The sequence below is a fragment of the Scyliorhinus canicula genome, chromosome 14 (genome assembly GCF_902713615.1).
Source record: "Scyliorhinus canicula chromosome 14, sScyCan1.1, whole genome shotgun sequence".
In the NCBI taxonomy this organism is placed as follows: domain Eukaryota; kingdom Metazoa; phylum Chordata; class Chondrichthyes; order Carcharhiniformes; family Scyliorhinidae; genus Scyliorhinus; species Scyliorhinus canicula.
The window spans coordinates 154,721,318-154,746,869 of record NC_052159.1 but is presented as its reverse complement, the minus strand read 5'-3'; the positions used below and the strand labels follow the sequence as shown (position 1 = coordinate 154,746,869).

Below are 25,552 nucleotides of genomic sequence, written 5' to 3'. Positions count from 1 at the left end.
TGTACTGTTCTATGTTCTATATAGAGACACGCTGAAGGTGCAAAGAAGATTCATAAGGCTAAGCAATAGTGATAATCTTTGTTAGTGTCACAAGTAGGCTTACATTAACGCTGCAATGAAGTTACTGTGGAAAGCCCCTAGTCGCCACATTCCGGCGCCTGTTCGGGTACACAGAGGGAGAATTCAGAATGTTCAATTCACCTAACAACACGTCTTTCGGGACTTGTGGGAGGAAACCAGAGCACCCGGAGGAAACCCACGCAGACACGGGGAGAACGTGCAGACTCCGCACAGACAGTGACCCAAGCCGGGAGTCGAACCCGGGTCCCTGGTGAGGTTACATCTATCAGGAGAGGTGGAACAGATCCTTTCTCCAGAAGGGAGAAGGCTGAGTTGGGGGGCTGATAGAGATCTCCAAAATTCTGAAAGGTTTTAATCGAGCGGATGGATGGAGAAGGTTTCCTCTTGTGGGGAAGAGCATATCGAGGGGACGCCAATAGAGGATAGTCACCAAAAACTCCAGTCAGGAATTCAGGAGAAACTGCTTCAGCCAGAGAGTGGTGAGACTGTGGAACTCGCTCCCACAGGGAGTGGCCGAGGTAACTAGCATAAATGTATTTAAGGATAAACACATGCGGGAGAAGGAAATAGAAGGTTGTGATGGTGGCTCGGGAAAGATGGGAGGAAGGATGAATGGAGCATAAACACTGGCATCGACACCCCAAGCCAGACAAACCTTTCCTGTGCTTCATAATCAATATAACGTTATGTAAACATGACTGGATAATTACTTTCTTAAAGACAAGCTGGTCGGGTGGGAGCATTGTGAGAAGGCTAAACAATAATGAATAAAAGGATATTTTTGTGTGTTAGTTGAATTTGAGAACTTATGGGATTCCAAAGAGAAAACGATACCCGATGTTGGGGGGGGGGGGGGGGGGGGGGGGTGAAAGAGGCTTCCTGACTGCTGAGTGAATGAACCGATCGCTCATTTGATCTCATTGCAATAAGTCAAACTATTTGCCGTTTGTTGTGTTGGCATCCCGTGTGTGCGTGCGTGTGTAACCTTTTGAGTTTTGTGAGCATTTTCAGCACAATGTGTTCCAATTCAAAGGGGGGGGGGGGGGGGTTAAAATTGGGAACTGGTTCTCCAGTAATTTTCAGGAGATTGTGAAAGAAACACTCTTGAAGATCTGAGGTCCTAGCCTTGGATTTAAGGTGCTTCAACTCAGCTGTTTCAAAGTTGACATCTTAGCGTGTTCCTGTGCCATTCGATGCCGTTTTAGACTTGTCCTAGTTCAGCCAGTTCGGCTAGGGACATTTTTAAATGACCCCTCAATGTCAAACTGGGGACAACCCACCTCACGATTCATCACACGCCCTTAACTAGCCCTCCACTGGGCGCTGTCCATCTCATGGTGCCCTGTCTTCTCCGCCATTTTGGACATGCTTTTTTCTTGGATTTAGTGGTCATCAACTCTGGTTGGACGGATTCCTGGAGATTTTATCACATGACTACCTCTCTCCAATATCCCCCCCCAGCGTTCGGAATGTCCATCACCAATGATGTGTACTGTACTTGGTGTTGGGATGTGTACTGTACTCGGTGCTGGGCCATGTACTGTACCCATGCTGGGTTGTGTACTGTACTCGGTGCAGGGATGTGTACTGTACCCATGCTGGGGTGTGTACTGTACTCGGTGCAGGGATGTGTACTGTACTCGGTGCAGGGATGTGTACTGTACTCGGTGCAGGGATGTGTACTGTACTCGGTGCAGGGATGTGTACTGTACTCGGTGCAGGGATGTGTACTGTACCCGTGCTGGGGTGTGTACTGTACTCGGTGCAGGGATGTGTACTGTACCCATGCTGGGGTGTGTACTGTACTCGGTGCAGGGATGTGTACTGTACCCGTGCTGGGGTGTGTACTGTACTCGGTGCAGGGATGTGTACTGTACCCATGCTGGGGTGTGTACTGTACTCGGTGCAGGGATGTGTACTGTACCCATGCTGGGGTGTGTACTGTACCCTGTGCTGGGGTGTGTACTGTACTCGGTGCAGGGATGTGTACTGTACTCGGTGCAGGGATGTGTACTGTACTCGGTGCAGGGATGTGTACTGTACCCGTGCTGGGGTGTGTACTGTACTCGGTGCAGGGATGTGTACTGTACCCATGCTGGGGTGTGTACTGTACTCGGTGCAGGGATGTGTACTGTACCCGTGCTGGGGTGTGTACTGTACCCATGCTGGGGTGTGTACTGTACCCATGCTGGGGTGTGTACTGTACCCATGCTGGGGTGTGTACTGTACCCGGTGCAGGGATGTGTACTGTACCCGTGCTGGGGTGTGTACTGTACCCAGTGCTGGGGTGTGTACTGTACCCGGTGCTGGGTTGTGTACTGTACTCGGTGCAGGGATGTGTACTGTACCCGGTGTTGGGGCATGTACTGTACCCGTGCTGGTTTGTGTACTGTACTCGCCGTTGGGATGTGTACTATACTTAGTGCTGGAGTGTGTACTGTACTCAATGCACGCGTGTGTGCTGTACACGGTGCTGGGTTGTGTACTGTCCACAGTGCTGGGGTGTGTACTGTACCTAGTGCTGGGGTGTGTACTGTACCTAGTGCTGGGGTGTGTACTGTACCCGGTGCTGGGATGTGTACTGTACTCGGTGCTGGGGTGTGTACTGTACCTGGTGCTGGGATGTGTACTGTACCCGGTGTTGGGGTGTGTACTGTACCCGGTGTTGGGGTGTGTACTGTACACGGTGCTGGGGTGTGTACTGTTCCCGGTGCTGGGATGTGTACTGTACCCTGTGCTGGGGGTGTGTACTGTACCCTGTGCTGGGGGTGTGTACTGTACCTGGTGCTGGGGTGTGTACTGTACCCTGTGCTGGGGTGTGTACTGTTCCCGGTGCTGGGGGTATGTACTGTACCCTGTGTTGGGGTGTGTACTGTTCCCGGTGCTGGGGGTGTGTACTGTACCCTGTGTTGGGGTGTGTACTGTTCCCGGTGCTGGGATGTGTACTGTACCCTGTGTTGGGGTGTGTACTGTTCCCGGTGCTGGGGTGTGTACTGTACCTGGTGCTGGGATGTGTACTGTACCCGGTGTTGGGGTGTGTACTGTACCCGGTGTTGGGGTGTGTACTGTACACGGTGCTGGGGTGTGTAGTGTACCTGGTGCTGGGGTGTGTACTGTACCCTGTGTTGGGGTGTGTACTGTACCCGGAGCTGGGGTGTGTACTATACCCTGTGTTGGGGTGTGTACTGTTCCCGGTGCTGGGGTGTGTACTGTACCCTGTGTTGGGGTGTGTACTGTTCCCGGTGCTGGGGTGTGTACTGTACCCTGTGCTGGGGGTGTGTACTGTACCCGGTGCTGGGATGTGTACTGTACTCGGTGCTGGGGTGTGTACTGTACCTGGTGCTGGGATGTGTACTGTACCCGGTGTTGGGGTGTGTACTGTACCCGGTGTTGGGGTGTGTACTGTACACGGTGCTGGGGTGTGTACTGTTCCCGGTGCTGGGATGTGTACTGTACCCTGTCCTGGGGTGTGTACTGTTCCCGGTGCTGGGGTGTGTACTGTACCCTGTGCTGGGGGTGTGTACTGTACCCTGTGCTGGGGGTGTGTACTGTACCTGGTGCTGGGGTGTGTACTGTACCCTGTGCTGGGGTGTGTACTGTTCCCGGTGCTGGGGGTATGTACTGTACCCTGTGTTGGGGTGTGTACTGTTCCCGGTGCTGGGGGTGTGTACTGTACCCTGTGTTGGGGTGTGTACTGTTCCCGGTGCTGGGATGTGTACTGTACCCTGTGTTGGGGTGTGTACTGTTCCCGGTGCTGGGGTGTGTACTGTACCTGGTGCTGGGATGTGTACTGTACCCGGTGTTGGGGTGTGTACTGTACCCGGTGTTGGGGTGTGTACTGTACACGGTGCTGGGGTGTGTAGTGTACCTGGTGCTGGGGTGTGTACTGTACCCTGTGTTGGGGTGTGTACTGTACCCGGAGCTGGGGTGTGTACTGTACCCTGTGTTGGGGTGTGTACTGTACCCGGAGCTGGGGTGTGTACTGTACCCTGTGTTGGGGTGTGTACTGTTCCCGGTGCTGGGGTGTGTACTGTACCCTGTGTTGGGGTGTGTACTGTTCCCGGTGCTGGGGTGTGTACTGTACCCTGTGCTGGGGGTGTGTACTGTACCCTGTGCTGGGGTGTGTACTGTACCCGGTGTTGGGGTGTGTACTGTACCTGGTGCTGGGGTGTGTACTGTACCCTGTGTTGGGGTGTGTACTGTACCCTGTGCTGGGGTGTGTACTGTACCCTGTGTTGGGGTGTGTACTGTTCCCGGTGCTGGGGATGTGTACTGTACCCTGTGTTGGGGTGTGTACTGTTCCCGGTGCTGGGGTGTGTACTGTTCCCGGTGCTGGGATGTGTACTGTACCCTGTGTTGGGGTGTGTACTGTACCCTGTGTTGGGGTGTGTACTGTTCCCGGTGCTGGGGTGTGTACTGTTCCCGGTGCTGGGATGTGTACTGTACCCGGTGCTGGGGTGTGTACTGTACCCGGTGCTGGGATGTGTACTGTACCCTGTGTTGGGGTGTGTACTGTTCCCGGTGCTGGGATGTGTACTGTACACGGTGCTGGGGTGTGTACTGTTCCTGGTGCTGGGATGTGTACTGTACCCGGTGCTGGGATGTGTACTGTACCCTCTGTTGGGGTGTGTACTGTACCCTGTGTTGGGGTGTGTACTGTACCCGGTGCTGGGGTGTGTACTGTACCTGGTGCTGGGGTGTGTACTGTACCCGGTGTTGGGGTGTGTACTGTACCTGGTGCTGGGATGTGTACTGTTCCCGGTGCTGGGGTGTGTACTGTACCTGGTGCTGGGGTGTGTACTGTACCCTGTGTTGGGGTGTGTACTGTACCCGGTGCTGGGGTGTGTACTGTACCCGGTGTTGGAGTGTGTACTGTACCCGGTGCTGGGGTGTGTACTGTACCCGGTGCTGGGATGTGTACTGTACCCTGTGTTGGGGTGTGTACTGTACCCTGTGTTGGGGTGTGTACTGTACTCGGTGCTGGGATGTGTACTGTACCCTGTGCTGGGATGTGTACTGTACTCGGTGCTGGGGTGTGTACTGTATCCGGTGCTGGGGTGTGTACTGTACCCGGTGTTGGGGTGTGTACTGTACCCGGTGTTGGAGTGTGTACTGTACTCGGTGCTGGGGTGTGTACTGTACCCGGTGTTGGGGTGTGTACTGTACCCTGTGCTGGGGTGTGTACTGTACCCGGTGTTGGGGTGTGTACTGTACCCGGTGCTGGGGTGTGTACTGTACCCGGTGCTGGGGTGTGTACTGTACCCGGTGTTGGGGTGTGTACTGTACCCGGTGTTGGAGTGTGTACTGTACTCGGTGCTGGGGTGTGTACTGTACCCGGTGTTGGGGTGTGTACTGTACCCGGTGCTGGGGGTGTGTACTGTACCCGGTTCTGGGGTGTGTACTGTACCCTGTTTTGGGGTGTGTATTGTACACGGTGCAGGGATGTGTACTGTACCCGGTGCTGGGGTGTGTACTGTACCCTGTGTTGGGGTGTGTACTGTACCCTGTTTTGGGGTGTGTACTGTACCCGGTGCTGGGGGTGTGTACTGTACCCTGTGTTGGGGTGTGTACTGTACCTGGTGCTGGGGTGTGTACTGTACCCGGTGCTGGGGGTGTGTACTGTACCCTGTGTTGGGGTGTGTACTGTACCCGGTGCTGGGGTGTGTACTGTACCCTGTGCCGGGGTGTGTACTGTACCCTGTGTTGGGGTGTGTACTGTACCCGGAGCTGGGATGTGTACTGTACCCTGTGTTGGGGTGTGTACTGTACCTGGTGCTGGGGTGTGTACTGTACCCAGTGCTGGGGTGTGTACTGTACCCGGAGCTGAGGTGTGTACTGTACCCTGTGCTGGGGTGTGTACTGTACCCTGTGTTGGGGTGTGTACTGTACCCTGTGCCGGGGTGTGTACTGTACCCTGTGTTGGGGTGTGTACTGTACCCTGTGTTGGGGTGTGTACTGTACCCTGTGCCGGTGTGTGTACTGTACCCGGTGTTGGGGTGTGTACTGTACCCAGTGCTGGGATGTGTACTGTACCCTGTCCTGGGGTGTGTACTGTACCCGGTGCTGGGATGTGTACTGTACCCTGTCCTGGGGTGTGTACTGTACACGGTGTTGGGGTGTGTACTGTACCCTGTGCTGGGGTGTGTACTGTACCCGGTGCTGGGGTGTGTACTGTACCCGGTGCTGGGGTGTGTACTGTACCCGGAGCTGGGGTGTGTACTGTACCCTGTGTTTGGGTGTGTACTGTACCCGGAGCTGGGGTGTGTACTGTACCCTGTGTTTGGGTGTGTACTGTATCCGGAGCTGGGGTGTGTACTGTACCCTGTGTTTGGGTGTGTACTGTACCCGGTGCTGGGGTGTGTACTGTACCCTGTGTTGGGGTGTGTACTGTACCCGGAGCTGGGGTGTGTACTGTACCCGGAGCTGGGGTGTGTACTGTACCCATGCTGGGGTGTGTACTGTACTCGGTGCAGGGATGTGTACTGTACCCGTGCTGGGGTGTGTACTGTACTCGGTGCAGGGATGTGTACTGTACCCATGCTGGGGTGTGTACTGTACTCGGTGCAGGGATGTGTACTGTACCCATGCTGGGGTGTGTACTGTACCCTGTGCTGGGGTGTGTACTGTACTCGGTGCAGGGATGTGTACTGTACTCGGTGCAGGGATGTGTACTGTACTCGGTGCAGGGATGTGTACTGTACCCGTGCTGGGGTGTGTACTGTACTCGGTGCAGGGATGTGTACTGTACCCATGCTGGGGTGTGTACTGTACTCGGTGCAGGGATGTGTACTGTACCCGTGCTGGGGTGTGTACTGTACCCATGCTGGGGTGTGTACTGTACCCATGCTGGGGTGTGTACTGTACCCATGCTGGGGTGTGTACTGTACCCGGTGCAGGGATGTGTACTGTACCCGTGCTGGGGTGTGTACTGTACCCAGTGCTGGGGTGTGTACTGTACCCGGTGCTGGGTTGTGTACTGTACTCGGTGCAGGGATGTGTACTGTACCCGGTGTTGGGGCATGTACTGTACCCGTGCTGGTTTGTGTACTGTACTCGCCGTTGGGATGTGTACTATACTTAGTGCTGGAGTGTGTACTGTACTCAATGCACGCGTGTGTGCTGTACACGGTGCTGGGTTGTGTACTGTCCACAGTGCTGGGGTGTGTACTGTACCTAGTGCTGGGGTGTGTACTGTACCTAGTGCTGGGGTGTGTACTGTACCCGGTGCTGGGATGTGTACTGTACTCGGTGCTGGGGTGTGTACTGTACCTGGTGCTGGGATGTGTACTGTACCCGGTGTTGGGGTGTGTACTGTACCCGGTGTTGGGGTGTGTACTGTACACGGTGCTGGGGTGTGTACTGTTCCCGGTGCTGGGATGTGTACTGTACCCTGTGCTGGGGGTGTGTACTGTACCCTGTGCTGGGGGTGTGTACTGTACCTGGTGCTGGGGTGTGTACTGTACCCTGTGCTGGGGTGTGTACTGTTCCCGGTGCTGGGGTGTGTACTGTACCCGGTGTTGGGGTGTGTACTGTTCCCGGTGCTGGGGGTGTGTACTGTACCCTGTGTTGGGGTGTGTACTGTTCCCGGTGCTGGGATGTGTACTGTACCCTGTGTTGGGGTGTGTACTGTTCCCGGTGCTGGGGTGTGTACTGTACCTGGTGCTGGGATGTGTACTGTACCCGGTGTTGGGTGTGTACTGTACCCGGTGTTGGGGTGTGTACTGTACACGGTGCTGGGGTGTGTAGTGTACCTGGTGCTGGGGTGTGTACTGTACCCTGTGTTGGGGTGTGTACTGTACCCGGAGCTGGGGTGTGTACTATACCCTGTGTTGGGGTGTGTACTGTTCCCGGTGCTGGGGTGTGTACTGTACCCTGTGTTGGGGTGTGTACTGTTCCCGGTGCTGGGGTGTGTACTGTACCCTGTGCTGGGGGTGTGTACTGTACCCTGTGCTGGGGTGTGTACTGTACCCGGTGTTGGGGTGTGTACTGTACCTGGTGCTGGGGTGTGTACTGTACCCTGTGTTGGGGTGTGTACTGTACCCTGTGCTGGGGTGTGTACTGTACCCTGTGTTGGGGTGTGTACTGTTCCCGGTGCTGGGGATGTGTACTGTACCCTGTGTTGGGGTGTGTACTGTTCCCGGTGCTGGGGTGTGTACTGTTCCCGGTGCTGGGATGTGTACTGTACCCTGTGTTGGGGTGTGTACTGTACCCTGTGTTGGGGTGTGTACTGTTCCCGGTGCTGGGGTGTGTACTGTTCCCGGTGCTGGGATGTGTACTGTACCCGGTGCTGGGGTGTGTACTGTACCCGGTGCTGGGATGTGTACTGTACCCTGTGTTGGGGTGTGTACTGTTCCCGGTGCTGGGATGTGTACTGTACACGGTGCTGGGGTGTGTACTGTTCCTGGTGCTGGGATGTGTACTGTACCCGGTGCTGGGATGTGTACTGTACCCTCTGTTGGGGTGTGTACTGTACCCTGTGTTGGGGTGTGTACTGTACCCGGTGCTGGGGTGTGTACTGTACCTGGTGCTGGGGTGTGTACTGTACCCGGTGCTGGGATGTGTACTGTACCCTCTGTTGGGGTGTGTACTGTACCCAGTGCTGGGGTGTGTACTGTACCCTGTGTTGGGGTGTGTACTGTACCCGGTGTTGGGGTGTGTACTGTACCTGGTGCTGGGATGTGTACTGTTCCCGGTGCTGGGGTGTGTACTGTACCTGGTGCTGGGGTGTGTACTGTACCCTGTGTTGGGGTGTGTACTGTACCCGGTGCTGGGGTGTGTACTGTACCCGGTGTTGGAGTGTGTACTGTACCCGGTGCTGGGGTGTGTACTGTACCCGGTGCTGGGATGTGTACTGTACCCTGTGTTGGGGTGTGTACTGTACCCTGTGTTGGGGTGTGTACTGTACTCGGTGCTGGGATGTGTACTGTACCCTGTGCTGGGATGTGTACTGTACTCGGTGCTGGGGTGTGTACTGTATCCGGTGCTGGGGTGTGTACTGTACCCGGTGTTGGGGTGTGTACTGTACCCGGTGTTGGAGTGTGTACTGTACTCGGTGCTGGGGTGTGTACTGTACCCGGTGTTGGGGTGTGTACTGTACCCTGTGCTGGGGTGTGTACTGTACCCGGTGTTGGGGTGTGTACTGTACCCGGTGCTGGGGTGTGTACTGTACCCTGTGCTGGGGTGTGTACTGTACCCGGTGTTGGGGTGTGTACTGTACCCGGTGTTGGAGTGTGTACTGTACTCGGTGCTGGGGTGTGTACTGTACCCGGTGTTGGGGTGTGTACTGTACCCGGTGCTGGGGGTGTGTACTGTACCCGGTTCTGGGGTGTGTACTGTACCCTGTTTTGGGGTGTGTATTGTACACGGTGCAGGGATGTGTACTGTACCCGGTGCTGGGGTGTGTACTGTACCCTGTGTTGGGGTGTGTACTGTACCCTGTTTTGGGGTGTGTACTGTACCCGGTGCTGGGGGTGTGTACTGTACCCTGTGTTGGGGTGTGTACTGTACCTGGTGCTGGGGTGTGTACTGTACCCGGTGCTGGGGGTGTGTACTGTACCCTGTGTTGGGGTGTGTACTGTACCCGGTGCTGGGGTGTGTACTGTACCCTGTGCCGGGGTGTGTACTGTACCCTGTGTTGGGGTGTGTACTGTACCCGGAGCTGGGATGTGTACTGTACCCTGTGTTGGGGTGTGTACTGTACCTGGTGCTGGGGTGTGTACTGTACCCAGTGCTGGGGTGTGTACTGTACCCGGAGCTGAGGTGTGTACTGTACCCTGTGCTGGGGTGTGTACTGTACCCTGTGTTGGGGTGTGTACTGTACCCTGTGCCGGGGTGTGTACTGTACCCTGTGTTGGGGTGTGTACTGTACCCTGTGTTGGGGTGTGTACTGTACCCTGTGCCGGTGTGTGTACTGTACCCGGTGTTGGGGTGTGTACTGTACCCAGTGCTGGGATGTGTACTGTACCCTGTCCTGGGGTGTGTACTGTACCCGGTGCTGGGATGTGTACTGTACCCTGTCCTGGGGTGTGTACTGTACACGGTGTTGGGGTGTGTACTGTACCCTGTGCTGGGGTGTGTACTGTACCCGGTGCTGGGGTGTGTACTGTACCCGGTGCTGGGGTGTGTACTGTACCCGGAGCTGGGGTGTGTACTGTACCCTGTGTTTGGGTGTGTACTGTACCCGGAGCTGGGGTGTGTACTGTACCCTGTGTTTGGGTGTGTACTGTATCCGGAGCTGGGGTGTGTACTGTACCCTGTGTTTGGGTGTGTACTGTACCCGGTGCTGGGGTGTGTACTGTACCCTGTGTTGGGGTGTGTACTGTACCCGGAGCTGGGGTGTGTACTTTACCCGGAGCTGGGGTGTGTACTGTACCCGGAGCTGGGGTGTGTACTGTACCCGGTGTTGGGGTGTGTACTGTACCCTGTGCTGGGATGTGTACTGTACTTGGTGCTGGGGTGTGTACTGTACCCTGTGCTGGGATGTGTACTGTACTTGGTGCTGGGGTGTGTACTGTACACGGTGCTGGGGTGTGTACTGTACCTGGTGTTGGGGTGTGTACTGTACTTGGTGCTGGGGTGTGTACTGTACCCTGTGCCGGGGTGTGTACTGTACCCGGTGTTGGGGTGTGTACTGTACTTGGTGCTGGGGTGTGTACTGTACACGGTGCTGGGGTGTGTACTGTACCCTGTGCCGGGGTGTGTACTGTACCCGGTGTGTTCATGACTCACTTTTCCCGCATGGCTCATCCGCTGCTTTGGCGTGATTTACATCTCCCCCATAACGTGCCCTCGCCATTCCGCACAGCTGATTGCTTTTCATTGTGTGCACTATTCCCTGGTTCAGTTCGATCCGGATGTGCGGTGATTATTAGCACAGAGTGGCTTGATGTGTCTAAAATAAATGTATTGCATCTCATTTTGAACAGTACAAGTTTTTTTTGCATGTGTTTGAGACGCTTGTGGTTTGGCACGGTGCAACACGATGGCATGCGTGCCAATAGACTCCATATGTACACCAGCTTTATCTTCACAGTCGAACGAGACGCACAGTCCTTTGCAAGTGCTTCTCGACCTCATTGTAAAAGAACCCTTGCAGAGGAGAATGTTGAGACATTTTTTTAACAGAACAGGGTCCATTTTCTGTTCTCTTTACGAATTGAAACAAAGCCCACGGTCCTTATAGATCTCTAGTCACTCACAATCTCCTTGATCCTTTACTCCAGATCCGATTTACTACTTAAACACAGACGATCCATGATTTCAGAAGGAATTTTGATGGGTACCTGAGGAAAATAGACTTGCTAGATTATGGGGATAGGAAGGGTGTAGGGGTGTGGATGGAGAGGGAGAACTGACTGGAATGCTCTACACAGCGCTGACATGGACTTGATGGGCTGAATGGTCTGCGCGCACCCTAAATGATTCCGTGAGTCCTGCACTTGTACCGTTCCTGGGACCGAATTTGGATGGCAGTAATTCGTAATTCCGTTTTTCTAAATGTCTCCCTGTGGCAACATGCCAGCTCTGACCGTCACTTCTGCAATATAAATAAAATTACATTGATAACTTTTTCAAACTAAGCCATCTTTCCTTCAGTAATGAAGATTGTGAGCTAATAAAATTCAAATGTTTAAGTCCAGATGTCTCAACGGATGAAGAACAGGCTTCTTGCATGAACCTATTTGTGATCTCCACATTAGATTCATTTGGTTCTTACTCTACATGTACTTGAACCGCTGTCCATGGTCTGCTCCATCGAGGCCCCTCTCATCTAAATCTGCCATCATCTCCCTCTATCGCTCTCTCTGTCCTGTGTTTATCCAGCTTCCCCTTAATTGCACCGATACCCGTTCACCTCAACCACTCCCTGTGGGAACCCGTTCCAAAGTCTCACCTCTCTCTGGATGAAGTGATTTCTCCTGAATGCCCGACTGGAGATTTTGGTGACTATCCGATATTGATAGGAAGAGGAAACATTCTCCCCATGTCTTCCCCCATCAACACCTTTCAGAAATTTAAAGACCTCTGTTGGAACCCTCCTCGGCCTTTTTTCAAGAGGAAAGAGACTCCGCCCGTTCACCCTCTCCTAAGGAGTATAATCTCACCCTTTTGAGATCAGCCTTGGACAGTCACTGCCATTTACAGCACAGGAAAGGCCTTTTAGTCATTCACGTCTGCGCGGTCAAAGACAACCACCTAATTACTCTGTCCCCATTTTCCAGCACTTGGCCGATAGTCTTGTCAGCCTTGACATCGCAAGTGAACGTCTAAAGACTTCTTCAATGCTGTGAGGGTCTCTGCCTCCATCACCCTTTCAGGCAGCGAGTTCCACACTCCCATCACCTCCCCTCTAAATTTCCTGCCCCTGACCTTCAATCTATGTCCCATATAATTTAATGTTGCACCAAGGGCTCCACATTCTGACGTGCTGACCCAAACTGGACCCAGTGCTCCAAATGTGACCTAATCAAGGTTCAAATGAAGTTGTAACATAACCTTTCTACATTTCAATTCTATCCCTCTTAAAAATAAACCCTCCTGATTGTTTTTTTACTGGTTGGGTTATAACGTATTGTGCCCAGGAGTATTTTAATAATTAAATTACTGCCTTCTGGACCATTTTTGTTTAAATTAAATTACCTTTGATCCCCTAGCAGTTATTTCCAAACACATTCTTCTCTTATCCTCACAACACGATGAAACACTGGGGCAATGTCACTCATTGCATTTCTAATGTGCGACAAAACGCAATATTTGATTCGCACAAGATAAAAATTCTTCTTTTCCCGCTATTGGAGCAAGCGATGTTTTGTTCTTCGTTCAGCAATCCTCTGTATTAATGCTTTCCTTGTTCCCACCTGGAGCTCCGGCAATTGGAGTGCACTATTGCGCAGTGCTGGCTGTGTGGTGAGAGACGCCAGACTTCTTTAAAAGACCAGGATGAAAGAGCCTTTTCATTTCCAACGAGCGTGTTGGGAGACAAACCTTTGTAACATCCTCACGGGATCTACTGGAACCGGCCCCTTGCATGGCCTCATCTTGGGCTGTGAATGGCCTTCCGTCCACGTGACGGGGGTGGGGGGGGGGGGGGTGTTTGTGAAGCTGTGGGTGAGGGGGTACATTCGCACAGGAGAGAATAAAAGTGCCTTTTGCAGACTGCATTTCTGTTTCTCTCCCCCCCCCCCCCCTCGACACGGGGTTGATGAACTCTTCATGTTCCAGAGTCACGAAAGAAGACAATAGGCCGTGTTTCCAGTTGCCCCCCCTCCTGTCGCCTGCTCCTGAACTGTTTGACTAGCGCGAGAGGGGGAAAACACAGCTCCTTAAAGACTCTGTCCAGCTTTGCCTCAATCCCTGCTGCAATGGAAATTAGATTCAGGAGGCTTATCGACTCCCTTCTTTATTATCAAACATTAATAATGACTTATAAAATAATAACGATATAGTTTTTTTATGAAGCTCTGTCTGTGCCAGTTTGCTGAGTGATGCAAACTGGCATTTTGAGACAATTATACAGCGCAAGAGGTCGCCATTGGCCCATTTTCTCCATTCTGGTTCTTTGAAAGAGTTAACCAGTTAGTCCCACTCCACTTGCTTAAATCTACATTCTGTTCAGCTTGTACCCATCCAGGTAAGTAAGATGCTTCCAGAGTGTAGTTTGACTGAAGTTCGAAGGATGAGAGGGGATCTTATTAAAATTTACAGGATACTGCGAGGCCTGGATAGAGTGGACGTGGAGAGGATGTTTCCACTTGTCGGAAAAACTAGAACCAGAGGACACCATTTCAGACCAAAGGGACAATCCTTTAAAACAGAGACGAGGAGGAATTTCTTCAGCCAGAGGGAGGGTGGTGAATCTGTGGAGGCCAAATCACTGAGTGTCTTTAAGACAGAGATAGATAGGTTCTTGATTAATAAGGGGATCAGGGGTTATGGGGAGAAGGCAGCAGAATGGGGATGAGAAAAATATCAGCCATGATTGAATGGCGGAGTAGACTTGATGGGCCGAGTGGCCTAATTCTGCTCCTATGTCTTATGGTCTTATGGTCAGTGATTTGCGCGCGCGCCCCCCCCCCCCCCAAATCTGAAATGAAAACAGAAAATGCTGGAAAAACCCAGCAGGTCTGGGAGCGTCTGTGGAGAGAGAAACAGAGTTAACGTTTCGGATCTAAATGATCCTTCGGCAGATGTTTTGAGAGAGAATCTTGTGGAATCAAACCAAACAACAATGTGGACGCCAGGGAGTGTAACAATTGTCATGTCCCAATTTCTCAAGAAACGATTCCAGATTCCTGTGACTACGGCTCCTTAAGTCTGAAAGAAAGACTCAAAAAGGTTTAATTACAGCTGTTTAGTGGCCAGAACAATTTCTGTTCCCAGTCAGTACGAGACCCAAAGTGGACCCTGTATTTAAATTCCCAATGTTGATGTTTATTTTTGTGGCGTTGGTCGGATTTGAAAGCCCTCAGAATCATTGTCTGCCGTTGCTCTTTTAAATCTTCAGACCTGCAGCTTGACTTTACGCTGACGGATGACTTCTGCAAGAACCACTTCCTGGTGGGGCTGTTACTCAGGGAGGTTGGCAGCGCCTTGCAAGAGTACAGAGATGTACGGCAGATTGCCATCGGCGTGTTGAAAAGCCTGATGATTAAGCACACCTTCGATGATCGATACACAGCCAAGGTACGCAAGGGTCGTACAACACTGCCTCTGGGCAGGTGCAACAGGGAAATGTCTTGTCGGGTTTCAGGCAGATGTGTTACGAGTGGAAATCGTTGACCTCTCCCTTATTATAAGATTGCACAAAGTGTATTTTTATGTATGGAGTGTCAGTGGGCACAGATACGTTCCATCTATTGAGCCCCATTCCAATAGAGAGTCAGCACCTCCTCCTAGCGAGGGATCAGGGGGATGATAACTGATGGGGACAAACCGCGGAGGAAAAAAAGGAGTTCACACGATACGGATTTTCCATTCCCCTCCCTTAATTCATAAAACAACAACTTGCATTGATCTAGCATCATTGGCATGGCAAAACATCCTAAGGAGCTTCACAAGAGAGCCTTGAAACAAAATGTAAGCTGTATGACATGTGGCCGGTGCAGTGGTTAGCACTGTTGCTTCACCGCATCAGGGACCCGGGTTCGATTCCCAGCTTGGGTCACTGTCTGTGCAGAGTCTGCACGTTCTCCCCGTGTCTGCGTGGGTTTCCTCCGGGTGCTCTGGTTTCCTCCCACAAGTCCCGAAAGACGTGCTTGTTAGGTGAATTGGACATTCTGAATTCTCCCTCCGTGTACCCGAACAGGCGCCGGAATGTGGCGACTAGGGGATTTTCACAGTAACTTCATTGCAGTGTTAATGTCAGCCTACTTGTGACAAGAAAAAATATTATTATTATTACATGAGGTTGGGTTAGTCAGAGAGGTTGGGGTTTAAAGAGCATCTTCAAGGAGAGTGATGCGGTGATTTTTAGAGAAGGGATTCCAGAGCGTAGAACCTAGGCAGCTGGAGCTTCCATTTCTACTTCGATAGAGGTGACACTGTTCCCCCACTCAGCACCATCCGAGAACTCAGCAATCTCTGAGATTTCACCTGTCGAGGTGCCTTCCTGCTCCCCGGCACATTGAAAATCAAGTGAACAGCATTGGCTTCTTTCTGTCTCACTCAGCCCCTGGACATTCAGGACTATTCAGAGTCTGAGAGCTTCTGAAACTACTCCAGGATACAGCAACACTGTCTAAATACTGCAAATATCTCCAATGTGTTTAACATCCACTGAACTGCATAATACACCGTATAAACACTGAGGCTGTAATTCTGTGGCCAGTAACCCACCTCTTGACTGCCCCAAAACTGGGAGGAGGATTCACTGGGAAGACGGAGGGGTTTACTGGGAGAAGGATTCACTGGGAAGACGGAGGGGTTTACTGGGAGAAGGATTCATTGGGAAGACGGAGGGGTTTACTGGGAGAAGGATTCATTGGGAAGACGGAGGGGTTTACTGGGAGGAGGATTCACTGGGAAGGTGGAGGGGTTTACTGGGAGGAGGATTCACTGGGAAGGTGGAGGGGTTTACTGGGAGAAGGATTCACTGGGAAGACGGAGGGGTTTACTGGGAGGAGGGTTCACTGGGAAGACGGGGGGGTTTACTGGGAGAAGAATTGGCTGGGAAGAGGGAGGAGTTTACTGGGAGGAGGATTCACTGGGAAGAGGGAGGGGTTTACTGGGAGAAGGATTCACGGGGAAGGTGGAGGGGTTTACTGGAAGAAGGATTCACTGGGAAGACGGAGGGGTTTACGGGGAGAAGGATTCACTGGGAAGTTGGAGGGGTTTACTGGGAGAAGGATTCACTGGGAAGAGGGAGGGGTTTACTGGGAGAAGGATTCACTGGGAAGAGGGAGGGGTTTACTGGGAGGAGGATTCACTGGGAAGTCGGAGGGGTTTACTGGGAGAAGGATTCACTGGGAAGAGGGAGGGGTTTACTGGGAGAAGGATTCACTGGGAAGAGGGAGGGGTTTACTGGGAGGAGGGTCGGTAACCAGATGACAAAGACCTAAGGCAGTTGGCAAAGGAAACAGTGGAGGAGTTGGCAACATTTTAACATAGCAAGTTATTCTGACCTGGAATGCACTGGCTGAAGGGTCGGTGGAAACTGGATCATTAATAACTTTGAAAAGGGGAATTGGATAAATACTTGGAAAGGAACAAAAGATTGCGGGTCTATGGTGGAATGGAATCAATTGAACGGCTCTTTCAACGAGCTAGCAGAGGGGCGATGGGCCGAATGCCCACCCTATGCTATACGATTCACTGATTCTAATGCTAATCAGAGGCTCCCTTCCCCAACTTGATGGACGCAGGAAGGATTGCTTTTGTTTTTTTCTTTTTCAGTATCGGGTTTGTAAAAAGAGTTTGTGATCAACCTGAAACTGGAAGATATCAGCTGCTCGGTGTTTAATTTCCCATTTCCGGAATCGGGTATCGTTTCATGGCTCAGTCTCACCACCTGGTGGAGGAATGTGGTATTGCAGTGGTTTCAGAAGTACAGCCACAAGTCAACTTCCTCATTGGTGGGAGGTACAATCAAGTGGCTTGGAGCCTCACAGTCCCTCCCGACCACACACCCAAAGATTTTGCAGATGCCTGTGAGGAACAGAGTCCAGTTTGACACAGGTGCACCGGAACCTAGCCTTCCAACCCACTCTGCTAGGGCCAAATCGGTCCTCATACCTTTCTTCCAAGCTCCCAGTATTTCTTGCTAATACAGTGCCCCACTGCAGAGCTACGGTTTGGGGACCTATAGATCGCTCCCACCCGGGACTTCTTTCCTTTGCTCTTTCTTATTTCTACCCAGACTGATGCCACATCTTGATCACCGGTGCTTATATCAGTTCTCATTGCAGCACTGATCCTTCTCGTCCCCAGCAAAGGGCGGCACGGTAGCACAGTGGTTAGCACTGTTGCTTCACAGCTCCAGGGTCCCAGGTTCGATTCCCGGCTTGGGTCACTGTCTGTGCGGAGTCTGCACGTTCCCCCCGTGTCTGCGTGGGTTTCCTCCGGGTGCTCCGGTTTCCTCACGCAAGAAAGACGTGGTGTTAAGTGATTTGGACATTCTGAATTCTCCCTCTCTCTGCACCCGAACAGGCGCCGGAATGTGGCGACTAGGGGGCTTTTCACAGTAACTTCATTGCAGTGTTAATGTCGGCCTACTTGTGACATTACCAAAGGTGATTCTTATTGTTTGCATGTTCAGTTTCTTAGGGTGGGTAATACATGCGGTCTAGTACCTGCACCCTGTGAATGAATGAAAAGGTAAATCAACACAATGCTCCTTCGAGTGGTGAATCAGAATGGAGAGCACCTTGGATAAATTCTGAATCAAAGATCAAACCTACAGAGCGCAGAAGGAGGCCATTCGGCCCAGTGTGCCTGGGCTAGCTCTTTGAAGTAGCTATTCAATTAGTCCCACTCTCCCGGCTATCAAATAAGATAAGAAATAGGAGTCGGCCATTTGGCCCCTTGAGCTCCATGTTCAGTAAGATCACGGCTGATCTAATTGTGACTTAACTCCACTTTCCTGGCTGTCCCACCACGACCCGGGCTTGCCACGTCTCCCTGCATTACAACAGTGACTCTGCTTCCAAAGCATTTCACTGGCTGTAAAGCACATTGAGGCGTCCCGAGATTGTGAAAGGCACTATAGAAATGTAAGTACTTCATGATTGCACTGAATGGGAGGTCAGCGTACCGGTGTGAGTGCAGTCATTGTTGGCTTCTCATCGTGATTCTGATTCTCTCCTTTCCAGAGTCAACAGGCCAGGATTGCCACGTTGTACTTACCTCTATTTGGCCTCCTGCTTGAAAACGTGCAACGCATCAACGTGAAGGACTGCTCCCCGTTCCCGATGAACCAGGCCAGCAATGTGAGTACCTTTGTCCAACACAGTCGCTGTCGAAACCAGGCGATCGTTTGCGTTCTGCGCTGTTCCTCGTCTGTCCATTTTTTTGGGCTTCAGCGAGCGTTACGTTGTCGATGTTGCAGATGACCAACTCATTGGTGTAGCGGTTGAATGTCTTATGGTTTGAACATTTTCAAACACGGGGTAAAATCAGTGCCCGTTCATTGAGCGGACAGACCTGTGACAGACGAAATGTAACACGGGCAAGTGCGAGCTTATTCACTTTGGACTTAGAAGAAGATCAATAGCGAGTGTTTTTCCGACAAAACTAGTACACACCCCTGCCACTGCGCATCGGTGGTGGGCAGGCTTTGTGAGGGTCAGGAGGTGAGTTACTCTCCGCAGGATTCCCAGCCTCTGACCTGCCCTGGTAGCCACAGTATTTATACGGCTGTTCCAGTTCCGTTTCTGGTCAACAGTAACCCCCCCACCCCCCAACCCAGGATGTTGACAAGAGAGACGGGAGAGATTTAGGGATGGCAATCCCATTGTTAGTTTGAACATATTTCAGTTGGTTTTAATGTTGTACCAACGGGGCAGCTTGGGAATTGGGATTGGGGATTTGAAAACAGCTGAAGAGGGAGAGAGCGACGTACCACCGAAGCTTTTCATCTCACACACATCAGGACAAACACAAGAATACCAAATTTCAAACAATCAGAACAATTTACATCAAAGGGGAAAAGGGCCAATGGCTGAGGTGTTGTCATGGGGAATACAGCGATAGGCTCCTGGGTAATTCAAAAAAGGCACAAGACGTGAATAATATTCCTTTCGTTTGCAGGAGGTAGGTTATAAGGCAGGGAGGGTGCGACGCAGAAATATCAATAAATAACTTTGTGTTTTCACCCAGAGTGGGAAAGAGGATTCATCGTTCAGCTTACAAACTGGAAACACAATGCTGACACCGCAGAAACTAGGGAATACCCTCGATAACAGTATCCACAAAGATGTATTTGGTGTTATATCTGGCACAGGTGAGAATGGAAACCAAGTCACCCTCTGCTTTTCGGTTTTACCGAACTGTCTTTCCTTGGATAAGAATTCACAATAAGTCTGTACTCGGCAGGTTAACTTTCGCCGTCTGCATATACGTGATGTGCCTCATAACATTGCTGCTGGTCGTCATGTAGCTCAGTTGGCAACACAGACACCCAAATCAGAAGGTTGTGTGTTCAAGCCCCAGTCCATCGAGTTGAACACACCGGCTACACTGACACTCCCCAGGACAGTACTGAGAGAGTGCTGCACTGTCAGAGGGTCAGTACTGAGGGAGTGCTGCACTGTCAGAGGGTCAGTACTGAGGGAGTGCTGCACTGTCAGAGGGTCAGTACTGAGGGAGTGCTGCACTGTCAGAGGGTCAGTACTGAGGGAGTGCTGCACTGTCAGAGGGTCAGTACTGAGGGAGTGCCGCACTGTCAGAGGGTCAGTACTGAGGGAGTGCCGCACTGTCAGAGGGTCAGTACTGAGGGAGTGCTGCACTGTCAGAGGGTCAGTACTGAGGGAGTGCTGCACTGTCAGAGGGTCAGTACTGAGGGAGTGCTGCACTGTCAGAGGGTCAGTACTGAGGGAGTGCCGCACTGTCAGAGGGTCAGTACTGAGGGAGTGCCGCACTGTCAGAGGGTCAGTACTGAGGGAGTGCCTCACTGTCAGAGGGTCAGTACTGAGGGAGTGCCGCACTGTCAGAGGGTCAGTACTGAGGGAGTGCCACACTGTCAGAGGGTCAGTACTGAGGGAGTGCCGCACTGTCAGAGGGTCAGTACTGAGGGAGTGCTGCACTGTCAGAGGGTCAGTACTGAGGGAGTGCCGCACTGTCAGAGGGTCAGTACTGAGGGAGTGCCGCACTGTCAGAGGGTCAGTACTGAGGGAGTGCTGCACTGTCAGAGGGTCAGTACTGAGGGAGTGCCGCATTGTCAGAGGGTCAGTACTGAGGGAATGCTGCACTGTCAGAGGGACAGTACTGAGGGAGTGCCGCACTGTCAGAGGGTCAGTACTGAGGGAGTGCTGCACTGTCAGAGGGTCAGTACTGAGGGAGTGCCGCACTGTCAGAGGGTCAGTACTGAGGGAGTGCTGCATTGTCAGAGGGTCAGTACTGAGGGAGTGCTGCACTGTCAGAGGGACAGTACTGAGGGAGTGCCGCACTGTCAGAGGGTCAGTACTGAGGGAGTGCTGCACTGTCAGAGGGTCAGTACTGAGGGAGTGCCGCACTGTCAGAGGGTCAGTACTGAAGGAGTGCCGCACTGTCAGAGGGTCAATACTGAGGGAGTGCTGCACTGTCAGAGGGTCAGTACTGAGGGAGTGCTGCACTGTCAGAGGGTCAGTACTGAGGGAGTGCCGCACTGTCAGAGGGTCAGTACTGAGGGAGTGCCGCACTGTCAGAGGGTCAGTACTGAGGGAGTGCCGCACTGTCAGAGGGTCAGTACTGAGGGAGTGCTGCACTGTCAGAGGGTCAGTACTGAGGGAGTGCTGCACTGTCAGAGGGTCAGTGTCAGAGGGTCAGTACTGAGGGAGTGCTGCACTGTCACAGGTGCTGTCTTTCAGAATAGACATTAAACTCTGCCATGACAGGTGGGATGTAAAAGATCAGATAGCCACTATTCTTCCCTGGTGTCCTGCGGTCAATATTTATCCCTCAGCCCACGTTTTAATTAAAAATGTGAAGTATGTGGGTCATTATCACAAATTAGCTGCCATTATCCTGCACCGTAACAATGCCTGAACTCCCAAAGTACTCCATTGGCTGTAAAGGGCTTTGGGATGCACCGAGATGTCAAAAGAGGCTGAACCAGCTTTCACTTTCCCAGCTCTTCCCTCTCTCCTTTCCCTTTTTTCCTTTCTCCAAAACAACGAACTAGGAGCAGGAGGAGGCCATTCAGCCCCTCGAGCCTGCTCTGCCATTTGATGGCTGATCTGTGTGTGGCCTCAAATCTGCTTTCCCTCGCCGGTCAAAAATCCGTTTAACTCCGTCTTGAATGTATTCCATGACCCAGCCTCCACTGCTCTTTGAGGAAGGGAATTCCAAAAACCAGCGATCTTCTGAGAGAAGAAAATTCCTCCTCATCTCGGGATATCCCTTGGGCGGGATTCTCCGCTCCGCTGGCAGCGCCCCCACGCCCGGGGATTTCCCGACGGCGTGGGGCTGGGCACAATGGGAACCCCCATTGGCCGGCTGGCGGGGCGGATAATACCGCCCCTTACCTTTAAACTGTGCCCCCTGTTTCAGATTCCCCCAAGAGGGGAAACATCCTCTCAGCATCCACCGTGTCAATCCCCCTCGGAATCTTCGATGTTTCAATAAGATCACCTTTCACACTTCTCAACGCCAAAGGATCTCGACCCCCACCTGCTCGACCTCTCCTCGTTAGACAAGCCCCTTTGGCCCAGGAATCAGCCCAGTTGAAGGAGGGTGCTTGGCTGAGAGGACTGTGCTGAAACAGTTGGGTCTGGAGGTGATGCAGGGGCGAGTGAGGGTTTCGGGAGCAGGTAGCCTGAGGCAGAGATGGGGCCGACTTTCAGAGCTGGAAAAGGGCAGTGTTGGTGACACGGCGAATGTGGGGGTGGGGAGGGCATCTTGGGGGTCAAATGAGAAAGTTGAAAGAGAATTGGCAAAAAGACTATGGGCGGGATTCGCCATCGGCTGATGGAGGAAATGCGATTGGGCGGAGAATCGCCTCCGATGCCAAAATCGGGGTAGGCGCCGGTTTGCCGCCAAATCGGGATCCTCCGGCACCCCATAAATGGATGAAGTGCGTCGCTCGCAGCATGGTGTATGAGCGTATCATTAGCGGGCCTGACCCTCTATTCTCCAGGCCTTCGCGATTCACCGCCGCGGTTGAGAGTTCCCAACGACGCGGTCCACTTGTGGCCTCAGCGGCTGGGAACTCGGCGTGGTGGCTGCGGACTGCTTCCAGCACTGCCACAGTGGGCCGGGGGCCGTGCTGCTGGTAGCAGGGGGCGGGGGTTTCTGCGAGGGCTGGGGGGGGGGGGGAACTGGTGGGGAGTGGCTAGGGGCGGGGGGTTGGTATTTGGGAGGTTGGATTTTATGGCACGACCACTGCAGGTCGTCGCCGTGCGCATGCACGACCACGGGCCCGGCCACTCTCCAGCCGTTTTTGTCGTGAGAGCCGGGACTTTTACTCGTCGCGACGGCTTGCCCCTCACTGGTCGCAGGATTGGTGAGGGTTCTGCACCAATTTCTCTGTCGTAACAGCAGGGTAGCATGGTGGTTAGCATAAATGCTTCACAGCTCCAGGGTCCCAGGTTCAATTCCGGCTTGGGTCGCTGTCTGTGTGGAGTCTGCACGTCCTCCCCCTGTGTGCGTGGGTTTCCTCCGGGTGCTCCGGTTTCCTCCCACAGTCCAAAGATGTGCGGGTTAGGTGGATTGGCCATGCTAAATTGCCCGTAGTGTCCTAATAAAAAAGTAAGGTTAAGGGGGGGTTGTTGGGTTACAGGTATAGGGTGGATACGTGGGTTTGAGTAGGGTGATCATGGCTCGGCACAACATTGAGGGCCGAAGGGCCTGTTCTGTGCTGTTAAAAAAAAAACATGCCACAGTTCCCACCCCAGCTTCGGCACTTACCCTCCAAAACTGCGAATCCAGACCGGATTTTCTTTTTAATGCCCCTATAATCTTTTTTCCGGATGTTTGCTAATCAGCCACGTCCTGGAAGTGAATCATCAGTTTGTGGAAGGACAGGCAAGCCCCCCTGTGTGGACCCCTGATCAGAACTGTGGCTGAATGGAATGACGAGTGCTTTTATAATGGTGAATGTTTGTTGTGTTTTCAGGGTACTCTTGTGAGTTTTAAATGCCTGTTCGCCAGCCATTTGAAACTTCCCTCTCCAGGATAACCTCTTACGTATGTTTATCTATTGATAGCTTCTCCTCATGGGTCCTCTACCCCAACCATCAGCGCAGTGAGGCACGCGGACTCCAGAGGCTCCCTCATCAGCACTGATTCTGCCACCAGTCTACCCGAGCGGAATTCCGACAAGAATAACTCCCTTGATAAGGTAGAATTTCACCTCCGAGCTTTCGTGCTGCGGGAGGTATTAACTGTGATCTCGATGCTGCAGTGTAATGCTGCATTTGGTTGTATTTTGTTCACTGTCAGCCTGGAATTTGCAGGAATGGGTCGACACTTGATGTGCTTCCGTCGTTTAGAGATTCCCCCTCACCCTTCGACTCAAATATCTTTCCCCTTTGTCGGGGTGTGAGCTGATGACGATGCAGTGAGAGCCCCGAATGAGGAAACGGACAGTCTTATCCCTTAACCAGTGAGACTTAAGGATTGAGAAAGCAACAGAGGAATGTCGGAGAATGAAATCGGGTGAATTAGAGTCAAATCAGGAACAGAAAGCGAAATAAAGAGAGGGAAAGAACAACTGGATTAAAAGGGAACAATAAGCAAACAGATTTATTTTAAATTTGTAATTTGGCATGTTCAAACAATCTCCTAATTCACAATTTGAAGAAATGTGACTCCACACTTTTAATTGTTCGCTTGCAGGGCTGGAGCGGTTGATTGGCAGTCGTCAGCAATTAATTAAATAATTGTTAACAAGGCCCTAAAGCGTTTAAGTACCAGCTCTAACTTTCTGCAGTGAGTTTCTTGGGTAATTAATACGCAGTTTCCTGAAATTAATGGTGAGTTTGGGGACGAGCTGCCGTTTCTGTGACGCTCACGGTGGAGTGGAGCAAATGGTCCACTCAGTTGTGGCGATTCCCAAACAGCAGGGAATCTCACCCTCGGGACAAGTTGCGGGAAGATTTACGCCTTAGTAATGGTGAGGGCCTTTAACCTTGCCGCTAATCTTTTCAGCGAATTCTGGGCCATCTATGATTGTCTTGTGCAACCCTGTTTGAGAGTCTAAATGTGTCCTTGCCTCCTTTATGCTGACAGAGGGAAAGGCTCATTAGAAGACACTCTGCTTTTGCAATGCTGACTAACAAAGAGGCTGAGGGAACGTCAAAATCTGCTCGGAGGAACTGTGTTACCGTGGACTTTTCCATTTTAACTGTCCCAGTCCTGCCGGAGAAAATCTTGCATGCTGCTTTGTCGCTTGAAGTATTTGTCTTTTGCCTGTGTGTCTGAATTTTTAGCTGTATATATGAGTGATCTAAACCATTATTAGCAACTCCAAATATAGTCTGTAGATGAATTTCAGGTCAAAAGCTGGGAATTCTGCAGTGACTAACTCACCTGCTGACCCCCCAAAGCCTGTCCACCATCTACAAGGCACAAGTCAGGAGTGTAATGGAATACTCTCCAATTACCTGGATGAGAGCAGCTCCAACAACACTCAAGAAGCTCAACACCATCCAGGACAAAGCAGCCCCGCTTGATTGGCATCCTTTCCACCTCCTTCAACATTCACTCCCTCCGCCACTGACGCATGGCAGCAGCCACGTGTATCATCCACAAGATGCACTGCATCAACTCGCCAAGTCTCCTGTGTCAGCATCTTCCAAAACCCCCGACCTCTCCCACCTAGACGATCAAAGGTAGCAAATGCATGGGAACAGCACCATCTGAAGGCCCCTTTCAATCTCCGCACCATCCTGACCTGTGACTCTGACACGTCCTACGCTGATGATAGGTCAAAATCCTGGAACTCCCTCCCTAACAGCACTGTGGGTGTACCTACACCACGTGGACTGCAGCGGTTCAAGAAGGCGGCTCACCCACCACCTTCTCAAGTGGCAATTAGTAATGGGCAATAAATTCTGGTCTACGCAGCGACACCCACATCGATGAAAGAGGAAACTAGTGAAGACATCCTGTATTTAATTGCGTTGAGAGCCAATTATAGGCTCCTAATTTTCAAATTCACCTCTGAAATTTTTATCTTCTCGGGCAACGTTTGGAAGTCTTGTTCCATTTCAGTTGGGATGGGATAAAGAAGTGGGGCGGGATTCCCCTGACGCCCCGCCGGGACGGAGAATCGCTGGGGCGGGTGGGGGGGGGGGGCGGGGGAGCGTAAATCCCGCTCTGACACTGGCTGCCGAATTCT

At 52.2% G+C, this 25,552-nt stretch overlaps 1 protein-coding gene across 12 annotated transcripts in view; it reads left to right on the top strand.

The window, feature by feature from the left end:
• The window catches only part of dock9b (dedicator of cytokinesis 9b), a 356,481-nt gene that overhangs the window by 264,887 nt on the left and 66,042 nt on the right, over nt 1-25,552 (top strand). For all 12 annotated transcript variants that reach the window (XM_038819159.1, XM_038819160.1, XM_038819165.1 and 9 more), the window contains 4 exons: nt 14,585-14,763; nt 18,387-18,503; nt 19,393-19,516; nt 23,418-23,551. In XM_038819159.1, the coding sequence (XP_038675087.1) occupies nt 14,585-14,763; nt 18,387-18,503; nt 19,393-19,516; nt 23,418-23,551 (554 nt within the window). The remainder of the gene's footprint in view (nt 1-14,584; nt 14,764-18,386; nt 18,504-19,392; nt 19,517-23,417; nt 23,552-25,552) is intronic.